The sequence below is a fragment of the Medicago truncatula genome, chromosome 2, assembly GCF_003473485.1.
Source record: "Medicago truncatula cultivar Jemalong A17 chromosome 2, MtrunA17r5.0-ANR, whole genome shotgun sequence".
In the NCBI taxonomy this organism is placed as follows: Eukaryota; Viridiplantae; Streptophyta; class Magnoliopsida; order Fabales; family Fabaceae; genus Medicago; species Medicago truncatula.
The window spans coordinates 50,722,846-50,736,970 of NC_053043.1; the positions used below are offsets into that span (position 1 = coordinate 50,722,846).

The window sequence follows — 14,125 nt, forward strand, 5'->3', positions numbered from 1 at the left end:
AAATCTTAAGAAATGTGAATAATATAAGGGGGCTTATACTATAATGAGAGAGGGAGCAGTGGTTGGTTACTTATATTAGTTAATGTTTGTGGGTTTGCACAAAAATAAAAAATAGTAGTAAAAAGTTAATGTTTTGTGGGATCAAGGTGATAGAGCCGAATATTTTGAACTTGCCAAATCATTCGCTCAATTCCGACGAATTTTTCTCTCGCACCAAAAAGCATTTTCCTTTTGACAATATCACCATATAATAATATATTAATAACCATATTTATAAGTAATTATAATAATCAATATCAATAATAATAATATTTTATTTGTTCCTTTCAAATCAGATCTTCACAATCTCTATTGGATTCCTCTAAATTATTATTCATGGCTCACATGATAATTTATAAAAATATAAAATAATGTTGAAATATCATCAATGTGACCAAATAGAATTTAATATATTGTGTATAAAAATGTGTAAAATGAAATAGATTATAGTAAAGTGTAGAATGTTCTAACATGGTTAATAAGGGTGGTAAAGTTTTAAGGAAGTAAAAAGTGCAGATGATAATATTCTAATTTGTAACAACAACAGACATAGGATTTCATGTCATCAAATGCCAAAAAATCATGTTTTTCAGTGATTTGAACAAAATAGAAATAATTTAGAAATGGACCATTATAGACAAGTGGTGAGCATCGAAGAATGTTCTTGCCATGTGCATCGTTAATGTCACGTTTAGATTGGTTGTGTCTTTTTCAACTAGGCTCCACCACTTGTGAAATAATGAACCAATTGAATCTGAGTTTGTTTAAAAGTTTAGACTTTAGAGTACTTTTTCTCGTATGCATTTGTACTGTACTTTATTATTTGGATTAAATATGTAAATCGTCTATGTAAGTTCGTGTGTTTTTGGTTTTCGTTTCTGTATTTTTTTGTTCTAAAATAGACCCTGTAAGTTATAAGCTTTATGCTTTTGGTCCCTATCGTTATCATCTGTTACAAAAACGCTTATGTGTCTAACGGCAGCTGACATGGCAACGTGTGACGTGGCAAGCAAAGCTTATGCGTCGTTCCAGATGTCAAATGGCAAGGTTACAGTGACCAAATCCAAAAACGCAAATTTACAGAGGGACGAAATTCAAAAAGAATAACAAAATTTTAAATTAAAAACCTTGTGTTTCTTTCTTCATCTTCTTCCTTCCTCTTCTTCATCATCTTCAACCTCACCTTCATCAACATTCATCAATCTTCATCAAACCCATAAAACATAAATTATACATTCAAACTCTTTAATCAAAATCTTATTTTCTATTTCCATCAAAATCTTCTCCTTCACCAGATTCAATGTATTCCCAATTCCTAATTTAAATCATACTCAAACCCTAAAATCTCCGCATCTACACCCAAATTGCATTTCTTTTCTTTAGATATGCTATATAGTATAATGAACACTTTAAGGATCCTTGTTTTGGTTCTTTTTCTATTTCCTTCTATCGATTCATAATCACCAAAAATTAATTGTACCCATAAATCTTCAAACAACAACACATAACTTGAATTAAATTATGCAGAAACCTTCAAAATTTTACATTAAACCACACAACAACCCATTAAACCACACACCAATTGCATTTTTGTCTTTCGAGCAACACATTTTTTCTAGCAAATTTTAGAGGCCCAGTTTTCCAAAAGATGCTAATTTGAAACATTACAACGTTCTTCCAGCCATAAAAAATCCTATCATATTCGTAGGTTTGTTTGATCTAGGCTTATGTTCTAGTCCACATTGACGAAATTAAAATTGGAATTAGAAGAACAAGATTTGGGTTTTGGGTTTCTTCTCAACATCCTTCTTATATATTTTTCTTCATTGAAGTTTTTTTTTCCTTCCTTTGTTTAATTATGTTGTGTCCCGAATATGGAATTGAAAGAAGGGGGAGAATTGAGAATTAAGAAAGAATATGTTTAAAACAAAGAGTTTAAAAGAAGAGTTAAATAAGAGGAAATTGAAAATGAGATTTTGATTAAAGAATTTGAATGTTTAATTTATGTTTTCTGGGTTTGATGAAGATTGATAAATGTTGATGAAGGTGAGATTTAAGATGATGAAGATAGGAAGGAAGAAGATGAAGAAAGGAAATCAAAGTTTTTAATTTAAAGTTTTGCTAAGTCGTGTTTTTGAATTTCATCCCTCTGTAAGTTTTCGTTTTTGGATTTAGTCCCTATAACCTTGCCACTGGACATCTGGAACGACACATAAGCCTCACTTGCCACGTCACACATCGCCATATCAGCTGCCGTCAGACATATAAGCGTTTTTGTAACAGATACTGACGGCAGGGACCAAAAGCAAAATGTTTATAACTTACAAGGTCTGTTTTAGAACAACAAAAAATACAAGGACGAGAACCAAAAACACGCGAACTTACAGGGACGATTTACATATTTAAGTCTTATTGTTTCTTCATGAAGAAATAACAGTCCATTTTTTTTAACTATTAGTTTTCCCACCTTATGGCCTTCTCCCGCGACCTTTAAAATTTCCAAAAATGCCCTTGTGCATTCCGGATTTTAAAATTCGGATTCATGTTTACTATTTCGAATTTTATAATCCGGACAATTCTTATGTATAATCAGCCATCAAACTCTCTCACATTTCAGCAGTTTTGAGTTTTGCTTTTAAAAACAACAAAAAAACTAAGTAAAAAAAATGCTAAAAACCTGTCAAATAAAATCATAAAAATTCTAAAAATCAAATAAAACTAATGCAAAATTTTTCGGATTTTTCTGAGAATATGAAAAATTTTAAAAAATGAAAAATGGGTCTAAAAGATGGAATTTTGGATTTTGAGGGGCGGAGTCCCGTAAGAAGTCCCTTCTAGGGGAGTCATGGTCCTTGAATTTTTTCTGATTTTCTGGGGAAATTTCGGAGCAATCCGAAAACCTGATTTTTGACTAAGAAGAGGTAACAATGACCCAAAACAGAAGGATGAGAGTTAGGAAGATTAATATTGTCCCTAAAATGACTAACCATGTTACAAACATGTTTAGAATTTGTGCTGATACATTTCGGATTATATAATCCGAACTGTTTTACCTTGAAAAAGGGTGTTTAGGGGGTTTCCGGAGTATGTAATCCATAAACTATCATGTAACGCGCCCTATTTTTTGAAGTTTCCGGATTACAAAATCCGGAAAAATCCGTTACTCATTTTTTCACCCTTTAACAAAAGAAAACATCATTCTGGATTATATAATCCTGAATACTCCGAGAGTAATTTTGAAAAAAAATAGGGCGCGCGAGGAAAGACATAGGATGGGAAAAATAATGCTCTGTTTTTTTTTGTTCAAAATCGTACATGGTTGTCACATGTTTGGGCCTTAAAGTGTCTCGTGTTTGCGCCATTGAGGGTTTTGTTTTGAGAATTTCATATAAGATTTTTTTTCCAACCTCCATTTTTCTCGTGCCATCTAAAATCTTTATTTTACAGATTTTATAATTCGAAACATAAAAAGCAAACAAATCTAATATCATTTTCTAATTCAATAGCAGCAACATAATTCAACCCCAACGATTTCCACAACATAAACTCAACAATATAATACAACAACAATGGTAATTGCAACAATATAATTAAAGACAAAAAAGACCATGGATGAGGATGAGACAATCTAATTCCTTGTTCGTGTTCATCCATGCATTTCTTCGTATATTCTCTGTCGAATAACATGAACATGCCTCACCAACATAGCGTCAAACTCGATTGGTATTTTTAAACTATACTAACTATAGAAAACATGGTCCTTATGCATAAATTGTTCGAAAACTTACATTTAGACCATTCAAATATGGTGATTTTTTTTTTCATGCATACTTCATACATCCAAACTGATGTTAGGGGTTCAAAGATCCATCCATGGACATTATGTTTCATCTGCATATGATTCTAACCAAGAGTGTGAAAGATGTACTAGGTCAGTGTAGAACAGTTAATTAAAGTTCAATATTTGATCATTCTTTTTTTTTAAACTTGGTATCTAGTTTAAGGAACTATTATTAATTTGAGGGTTCAATTTTATTGTCCACTAGCGGAAGTTCTATTTAAAGTAAAAACAAAACTTTATATAGACTAGTTCATGAAAATTGACATCAGAAAATCAAACCCAAGATCTCAACATTTTTTTTTGAATTGGTTCTTTAATTTTTTCTTTTTTTCTTTCTCAAATTGATCTTTTGTGTTAGATTATTGCACTGTTAGTCTTAATAAATTTTGTTAAAAGAAAACACACATAACATTTTAATATTATTTTGAAATAAATTTAAATTTTGTATACATAGTAGTGAGTAGTGACACATTCCAAATTATTATTTAAAAATTTACCTTGGTTATTCAGTTTTGGCTTTTGGGATGAGTATCAAACTAAAACAATTAATATAAACAGATTCTAATGAATGGACCGAACCAACAATTAGTCGTGACTTGTGATCTTTCATTTATGCAAAGGTATTAGTGATTACATTTCCATGAAGCCATACAAAGTTTTAGAAGACATACAATTTATTAATATATTTTTTAAAAGAGTATATAGTATAGTGTTAGCATTTCATGGTTTAGTTAAATATTGCTCCTGGCCTTTCTAATGCTCATTCTATTCTCTTGAAGCACAAAAACATGAAAACTCTTCTAACCTTAATCTTCACATTCTCCATCATCATCATCATCATCGTTGCCTTCACACATGCAACACCAACATTGATCATTCGCACTCAACCTCAAATGAACCAATCATCCATGCTTATTCATACCCAACAACAAGTAAATCAATTTTCAATGTCCCTTTTCCCTGTAAAGTTTAGTCACTGGATGAATGATTTATTATTAATTTCATATTTTAATTAATGCATCTTAAATAAAAGGTTATATATGCATGTTTCAGAATGAGACTAAACGGAGTGGTAACTGCGATTACAAGGTGACCATAGCAACAAGCTGCAAATCTCCTTTATCTACAAAAGATGAAATCAGTATTTTATTTGGAGATGCTGATGGCTCTGAGGTTCCTTTCTATACCACAAACAATTAATCATATATCTATACATGTTTATGTTGCTCCTTAATTTTTGTTGTGCAAATAATATTACACCCTAATTATTAATATTTGTTAGTTGCCAACAAAAAAATTATATATCTATACATATAATAATTGCAGGTTTATGTACCAAGATTGGACGATCCTGATTCTGGGACGACGTTCGAGCAATGCACCACGATGGATTTTGAGATATTGGGACCATGTATTGGTAAAATATGCAAAATGTATCTATTTAGGAACGGCACGGATGGTTGGATACCAGAGACTGTCATAGCATATCACCATGACAACCCTCCAGTCACATTTAAGTACAACATTGACATTCCTAAGGATTCTGGTTATGGCTTCAATAATTGTGGTTAACAAGTGTGTGTGTGTGTGTGTATTTCGGCAACAAGATCAAATGGTCTAGAAATATAGAAGCATCATAATACTTATAAAATAAGGTTGATTTTTTTTTTTAGTTATCAAGAGTTTAGTGGTGAAACTAATACACATGTACTTAGAAATGAGAAATTACGGGTTCACGGTCCAACATATATATCAAACATCCTAGCATATTTTGTATGTTTAAGATGATGATTGATGTTGTAAATGTTGAATTATGTGCTATATATTGATGCTGATTTAGTATGATTTTTCCGTCAAATAATAAAGGAGGTTTCTTAACAGATCCATCAGAACTTTCATCACCAGAACCATACCATACATCTATTTCACAGAAGCATCTTTACTCTCACATGATTATCTCAACCTCTAACGTTAACTGAACAAAGTGAGGAATATAAGAAATGGGAGTTCAAATTATAATGAAATTCCTTTAAATAAAACAAATAAAAAAAGAAAAGAGTTTAAGTGATACAAAGATTAATTCAAGAATTTATTCTGATTCACTACCAACATATGGTAGCCATGGCCCTTCAACTTGAATGATTTTCCACTAATTCACACAAACAACAACAACCATAGTACGATCAATTTTTTGAGGTGCTCAAGTTTTCATATTATATTTAAATTGATTTATTTATTATTAGGGTATATATATAGACGGACATGTTAAAATTTTCATTTCTCTACTTTTCTATTGTGATTAATTATACATAAAAAGATATTTCAATTTTGACATATACTACGATCAAATACTTTTTATAAATAAAATTAAAATAAATTCCTGTTGTCAGTATGGGATAGTTTCCAATTTATTCAATGAGATATAGCTTTTTTTAAAATTAATAACTTAAATAATATAATAAAACGGATACAATAGCACATAATGTAGTTTAAGTTAAGAGTTAAAGGTATAAATGAAGAAAAAATCGAGCTCAAAATTATGTATTTCTTTTATAGACTAACAAAAAAATATGATTCTCGACATAATTAAATTTTTGAATTGTAAGTATATGAGCTCTAGTTTATTCAGTTCAGGCGTTTGGAATGAGTATATAACCAAACAAAAAGTATCATTAATGGGTCGTAATCAACCAAATTTTGGTTTAGCGGAAAATATTAGACTTTCACAATATAGCGAATCAAGAATTATGACAAAAATATTCACATATCGTGGCACCCACGACTCAACTACGATTACTTCTTGCAAAGGAAAAATATAAAATATTATAGAAAAATAAGAACCGAATCGACATTTAATGAATTGCATTTCTCCCGAAACAATTTGTTCATTCAGGACTCCAATGGTTTTTTTTTTCTTGTTTTTTATTTTTTATTTTTTATAGGGATGAAGCCATTAAGGTTTCGGAAGATATACTATATGTATATTTTTTTAATGGGAAATGTTAACGAGTGTCCTGAGTATTTTTTAAGACTTTTAAATAGTAAATTTTTATGAGAATTATTGTATTTAATGCGTTAGAAATTGAAACAATTGACTTTTTTAGTGAACAATTTCTTGAATTAAAATGCTTAAAGAGCGCCCAGAAACATAAAGTCTTAACACAACCTCCAACTCCAATGGAGAAACTTGCCAAAATGCCAACATCTAGTCTTGAAGAGTGCTCGAGTTTCGCCGAGAAATCCACGGAAACAAACAATAGTACTCTATTAACTACGATTTTTTTTATTTTAGATTAAATTTTATGCAGATCCTCGTAAAATAATTATATTGACAATACAACTTAAAAATTGATTCATTTCTTTTCAAAAACTAAAAATGGATTCACTTAATGATAACGTCCCACACAATTTAATAGTGGACTGTTAAAAATACTCTCTTTTCAACACACTCTCTTTCGTTAGATGAAATAAATGTATGTCCTACCACTTTAAATGAGATAAATTTTCAAAGTGTGAGACTCGTTTTAATTTAAGTCAATAAAAAAGTAAACATTAGAGATATTGAAAAGAGAATGTTGATAACACTATTAAATTTAATATGATATGCAAAAAAATTCACTAAAATATAATAGAATATTTAAAAAAGTGCAATGTTAGCATATCATGGTGTCATCAAATATTGGCCCCGGCCTTTATAATAATGCTATAATAACTAATAGAAACTTGGCCCTTAAAAAAACCTAATAGAAACTTTGAAATATCTAAACAATTTAGGTGTTCCTCTTTTCTCTTCTCTTGGAGCACAAAAAAGGTTACAAGTAATTAATAACCGAAAGACTAAACCATGAAATCTCTTACCTTAATCTTCACATTCTCCATCATTGCTACCTTCTCACATGCAACACCATCATTATTGGTCACTCTCCTTCATACCCAACAAGTAAATAAATTTTATATTCTCATCTTTATTTTTATTTTGAAATATTAATCCAAAGAAGGGAATACCCTTTAATTCAAAATTATTAAAAATCATTTGAACAACAATATAGCGTACACATGAATGTATACATTATTGAATCTTAAATAAAAGGCTTTATGTACGTATTATATATATATATATATATATATATATATATATATATATATGCATGTTTCAGATTAATGAGACTGCACTATCAAGTGGTAGCTGTATTTACAAGATCATCATAACAACAAGCTGCAGTTCTCCAAGACTTACAACAGATGCAATCGATATTTTAATTGGAGATGCTGATGGCACTCAGGTTCTTTTCTCTATCTAAGAATATAATTTAACCATATAATTAATATAACCATATATACATAAGAGAAATACAATTAGATGACCACGTTCTCTCGCTCTTTGATACAATGTTTGTATAAAATAACAATAAAAGTTCAAGTTTACTTATATGAGTTTATCAACCGACATAAGTATTTGCGAGTTAAGAACACATCTTATAATATGTCCATGACCTATATTTTCAGCTTATTCGCACAAGTTTTTCATGATATAGCCTATGAAAATAATAGATTAAAACTAATATGAAAACACATATCTTTATATAATTTGCAGATTTTTGCAAGTCCAGATCCTAACACGGGGTTGTTCAAGCAGTGTGCGACGGATATATTTGCAGTACATGCAGATTGTATAGGAAAAATCTGCAATATGCACTTTGTTAGTGTTGGAAGAGATGGTTGGATACCAGAGACCGCCATCGTATACCACCGTGACTACCCTCCTATCACCTTCAACTTCGACTCTTTCCTTCCTTCAGGTGGTCCCTTTGGCGTCAATTATTGCGAACACTATTAATTACTAGAATTAATTAATATGCTTATTATATTTCGTCAAAGATCAAATGTCAAGAAGCATATAGAAGCAGTGTAATACGTATTAGGGCTAGCTAGGTAGGCTCGAATAAGGTTCCTTTCTAATTACTGTTTGTTTTTACCAGCTAATAACTGTTTTAATACGGAAGAAAAACTAAGAAATAAACAAATTTCTTTAAAAAATATATTGAATGATCAAGTTACATTTTTTTATGAGATTTACATTAGTCTCTTACACTGTCCACAAAAAAAAAAACTTAGTCTCTTACACTACATATAGAGACTAATTTTAGTTAATTGCATAGAACTATAATATTTTAATATAACAAATTCTAGTATCTCTTCTTCTCCCATCGTCCTATACTGCAACTTCATCAAAAAATGCAACTAATTACAGCTTTGATATTGTGAAAGTTTTGTTTTGTTTGGAGAACGTTTAATTTTAGCTAAGAAAGGCTTGATGTAGTAAAACTTTTAAAAGTGTACGGAGTAATTTTTTTTTTCAATACAAAATTTACTTTTTTTTTAGGGAAAAAATTGACTTGTTTTGTTTCATTAACTAATGTCTCGAAGTGTAACAAAAAAAAAAACTAATGTCTCGAATACACTAATTAGCATGACCCTTAATCATATAACTACACATAGGAGAAATACAATTTGATGAGTTAAAATCGCTCTTATTTTGTTGAACAAATAATTAGCTCAATTTTAAAATTTACGATATTGATGCTATTTTTTTAAGGTTAATTAAGCAAATGGTCTCTATAAATATTCAGAATTTTGTTTTTAGTCCCTACACAATAAAATCACACATTTTAGTTCCTGTAACATTTTGCTTTGGAATTTTACGGACCAAAAATGTTGGCGCAAAATTTTTACAGGGACTAAAAATACTAATAAAAAATTTACAAGGAATAAAAATGTTGATAGACAATTTTACAGGGACTAAAAAGTAAATTTTTATTTTTTGGCGACTAAAAATGAAATTCTGAATATTTATAGAGACCGTTTAGTTAACTAGCCTTTTTTTATTACACTGATTCTAATTTATTATTACACCCTCCGTTTCTAATCGATTGTTACCATTAAATAGTATAGAATATTATTTGAACTTCTTCGTCTCATATATAATTAATTGTTTTTATGAGGGGAAGACAAAAATGTATTATGTGCTCTTTTTACTTTAATCGTTGTTTTATTCCATTGAATTTTTCTGGTAAGGTTTTTAACGATGCATATTCTTAAACAAAAGGATTATGTGATCTTTATCCTTCACTAGAACTTTTTTTCCACTAGGTTTTTCTCCAGAAAAGTTTTAATGAGACATCCTCGATGAAATTCCAAGAGGGGTGTTATGAATATTATAAGTGGATGTCCATTTAATATTTTTTTTTGAACAAGCCAAAATGAATTATATTAACATTGCCTGTATAATTACTTCAGCACAAGGCGTGCCAAAACAATCACGAAAAGAACAACAAGTATGATAAAATTTACAAAAAACTAGTCGATGCCCAAACACAAAAGAGGGCTCGACCACCACGAATGAGTACCAAAACTAAAGGTAGCATTATTAGCTTTCAACCACCACAAAGAATATGATTTTACTTTATCTAACAGGTGTGGTATAAAGCTTTCTCGGTTCCTAAATAACTTATTATTTCGTTCTATCCATTTAATTATTGGATTACTAGGCTATACTATTGGATCAAGTTAAACCATTAAAATTATCTGCTAAGTAACACTGTTATGCCTATATCCTAGTCACACATTTGTACTTATCTATCAAGTCATATCATTGTACTTCTTTGTAAATAAAGATCAAATGTAAGGGAATAAAAAAATCTTGTTCTTTTTGTTCTTATTCTAAAAGTTTCATAACAATTTTGATACAATAGAGGAGGTGTAATTCAAGCTTTCATTTGTTGCTTTTGTTTGTGTTTTGTTTTTTTTTCCTTTTCATTTCTCATTTTTTTTATTTGAGTTAGGTTAACGTCGACTCAAGTTTTTCCCTCATTATTTTAATGTATATTGGCAAAATTGATCATACAATCGTGTTGGAATTGAGTGACTTTGTAGATGAAAAGTCGTCATGGTTTCCGCTCTATCTTTTTTCTATATTACACTCTCTCTAATTTTTATTTTCTTTCATCTTTCTCTCTCATAAAACACCCTAAAATACATTAAAATCACCATACATTTCCTTCCATAAACACTCACTCTCATTCTTTTGTAGTCTCTTAACTTAATTTGAAGTAATGTTAAGTATTTATCTTTTTTCTTTCTTTCCATAATATTGAGTTAAATTATTTTACTAACTTATAACTTTTCTTTTATAGGTCAATAGGTCAATATTCAAGTAGCTTACCACTTATCAAATTTTTCTTTTAATTTTGCCCTTGTCATCTCAATTGAAAAAAAAAAAACATAATTTTTTATGTCATTTCATAAATTATCAGATAACAAATTTCAAATATCTTCTATAAATTCATTCGTTTTAACTCAAATTTATCAATTATTCACCATTTTCATCAAACATAGCCTTAGGGGTCAACATGCTCGAATATAATTACTTTCAGCAAAGGAATCTATGATCTTTAAAAAAAAAAAAGCAAAGGAATCTATGAAAAATCCAAAAACTAAAATAAAAATGAATGAACCAAATAACTTTTTTTTTTTTGAACAGACGAACCAAATAATTAATTAGTCTGTGATCTTTCGGTAAAGCAAAGAATTAGTGAATTGCATTCCTACCACACCAATTGGCAATTTGTTCTTCCATGAAGCCAATAAGTTTATTTATTTTTATATGAATGAAGGCATTATAGTGTCGAAAGACATATATTTATTTTGTGGTAAGGATTTGAACTCCGGATCTTTTATATATATATATATATATATATATATATATATATATATATATATATATATATATATATATATATATATATATATATATATATGTTTGGGAAGTCCATATTAGATACTAATAAACCAATTAAACCATGAATTCTCTTACCTTAATCTTCACATTCTTCATCGTTGCTGCCTTCACAAATGCAACACCATCATTGGTCTCTCGCTCTCAACTTCAAATGAACCAATATTCCATGCTTAACCATACCCAACAACAAGTTAATACATTTTATATTCTCATCTTTATTTTTACTTTGAAATATTAATTCAAACAAGGGAATACCCTTTTGTCAACACAAAAGAATTTAAAAAAATCGATAAATCATAATACAATGAACATGATCATTTGTTCATGCAGTTTGAACAAATATACATAACTGTAGTTTCGTATTATGCATGTTTCAGATTAATGAGACTGAACTTGTTAGAGGTAGTGGTAGCTGCAATTACAAGATCGACATAAAGACAAGCTGCAGTTCTCCGGAACATACAACAGATACAATCGACATTATAATTGGAGACGCTAATGGCAATCAGGTTGTTTTCTCTACTACCTCTAAGAATATAATTAGGGATCTTCTATCGTACACTCACAAATTAAGATGTAACGGTACATTATAATTAATGTTGAGATAAGTATTTATGAGAGTTACAGTAACATCTTATAACATGTTTGAACTATATTTTCAGCTTATTCACATGCTTATGAAAACAATTTAAACTAATTTGAAAATACAAATCTTTATTATAACTTTGTTATAAAAATAGCTTAGATATAAACATGTATAAATATGCAACATAAGGAGTATGTAATCTTTTTTCTTTGAACTGAACTATATATGTATTGGTTCGATATCCATGCACGTGTATAAATGCAGATTATTTCAAGTCCAGATCCTAGTATGCGGGGTTCCTCTCTCAAGCGGTGCACGACGAATCCATTTGATCTGGTACAAGCAAATTGTATAGGCAAAATCTGCAGTATGTTCTTCGTTAGGTTTGGAACAGATGGTTGGATACCAGAGTCTGCCACCTTATACAACGATGGCTACCCTCCTATAACATTCAACTTCAACTACTTGATTCCTTTCGGCGTTCCCTCTGGCATCTATAATTGCAATAAATAAGTTTTTATGTTAATTCGTAAGTTCTCACTAATGAAAATTGTATCATTGATCAGAAGTTGTTTTTTCATAAACTACATTGATAAGCTTATGAATCATTTATCTCGCGATTCATCAAAGAATGATAGCTAATGAGTTTCTGCATTTATTTAGCGTCAAATAACACATATTGCTTTCGATAAACCGATGACAATGTTGATTTGCTGTATTTTTTTCTCAATCAAACCATTCAGCCCGTGTAATTATTTTTCTTCAACTTTGGTTATTGTTGTTAAATTATGAGAGTTGAATATTATTGTTTTTGAATTGTGAGAGTTACGGAAACATCTTATAACATGTACATGAAGTATATTTCCAGCTTGGTTTGCATAAGTTTTTCACAATAGACTAATATGAAAACAGATTAAAACTAATATGAAAATACACATATCTTATATACTCCATATGTGACTGTATATGCGAAATATGCAATATGCACTTCGTTAGGGTTGGATGCCAGAGTGCCACCTTATACTACCGTGACTATCCTCCTCCTGTCACCTTCAACTTCAACTTCAACTCGTTCGTTCATTCCTTTAGGTGTTCCCTCTGGCGCCGATTATTGTCAAAGGTCAAATCTTCAATAAGCATATAGAAACCGCATAATACGTATTAGGGCTAGCTAGGTTGGCTCAAATAAGATAGCTTTTAATTGCTGTTTGTTTTTACCAGCTAATAACTAAGAAATAAACATATTTCTTTATAAAAAATGAATGATCAAGTTAAATTAATATCTTATTTTTAATTATGAGATTAATATTTGTCTCTTAAACTACACATATGGACACTAATTTTAGTTAATTGCATAGAACTAGAATATTTTTAATATAACAAATTTTAGTATCATCTCTGTTCTCACTACTAGAAAAAGCAAAATTAGCGAGGGAAATTAGTGACGGAAAAAATGAAATTCTTCACAAATTCCTTGGTCGCAAAATTTAGTGACGGAATTAGAGAGAGATTTTACGTTTTCCTTCACTAATTTTTGTTTTTTTAGTAGTGTCTTCTCACATCGTGCTATACCTTCATCAAAAAAATACAACTAATTATACTTGTTTAACAAAAAAAATTGGTCGGACCATACATTAGTCAGAAACGAGTTTTGGATATTGTGAGAGTGTTGTTTGGAAAAGGTTTAGGCTAGGAAAGACTTGATGTTTAAGTGGTTTATTGTGAGACTGACCTCCCTTTCTTGGGAACTTATCTAATAATACACAAACAAATTACAGCTTGTTTACAGCGGCAACGTCAAATTTCTCAAGTGTAGTGAAACTTTTTTCCTTTTTTGACGAAAGTGGTGGTGATATAGTAT

General features: G+C 29.9%; 3 protein-coding genes across 3 annotated transcripts; all 3 read left to right on the plus strand.

Moving 5' to 3' along the window:
• Nucleotides 1-4,593: 4,593 nt before the first annotated feature.
• On the plus strand, nucleotides 4,594-5,760 carry LOC25487948 (embryo-specific protein ATS3B). The gene is made up of 3 exons (XM_013610104.3): nucleotides 4,594-4,812; nucleotides 4,934-5,053; nucleotides 5,207-5,760. Exons 1-3 carry the CDS (start codon nucleotides 4,669-4,671, stop codon nucleotides 5,450-5,452), a joined length of 510 nt encoding a protein of 169 aa, XP_013465558.1. The 5' UTR covers nucleotides 4,594-4,668; the 3' UTR covers nucleotides 5,453-5,760.
• A 1,843-nt stretch (nucleotides 5,761-7,603) lies between these two features.
• LOC25487949 (embryo-specific protein ATS3B) lies at nucleotides 7,604-8,952 on the plus strand. The gene is made up of 3 exons (XM_013610105.3): nucleotides 7,604-7,820; nucleotides 8,038-8,163; nucleotides 8,475-8,952. The coding sequence occupies exons 1-3, from the start codon at nucleotides 7,725-7,727 to the stop codon at nucleotides 8,715-8,717; spliced, it is 465 nt and encodes a 154-aa protein (XP_013465559.1). The 5' UTR covers nucleotides 7,604-7,724; the 3' UTR covers nucleotides 8,718-8,952.
• Nucleotides 8,953-11,703: 2,751 nt separating this feature from the next.
• LOC25487950 (embryo-specific protein ATS3) lies at nucleotides 11,704-13,030 on the plus strand. The gene is made up of 3 exons (XM_013610106.3): nucleotides 11,704-11,868; nucleotides 12,056-12,187; nucleotides 12,529-13,030. The coding sequence occupies exons 1-3, from the start codon at nucleotides 11,740-11,742 to the stop codon at nucleotides 12,775-12,777; spliced, it is 510 nt and encodes a 169-aa protein (XP_013465560.1). The 5' UTR covers nucleotides 11,704-11,739; the 3' UTR covers nucleotides 12,778-13,030.
• Nucleotides 13,031-14,125: the final 1,095 nt, after the last annotated feature.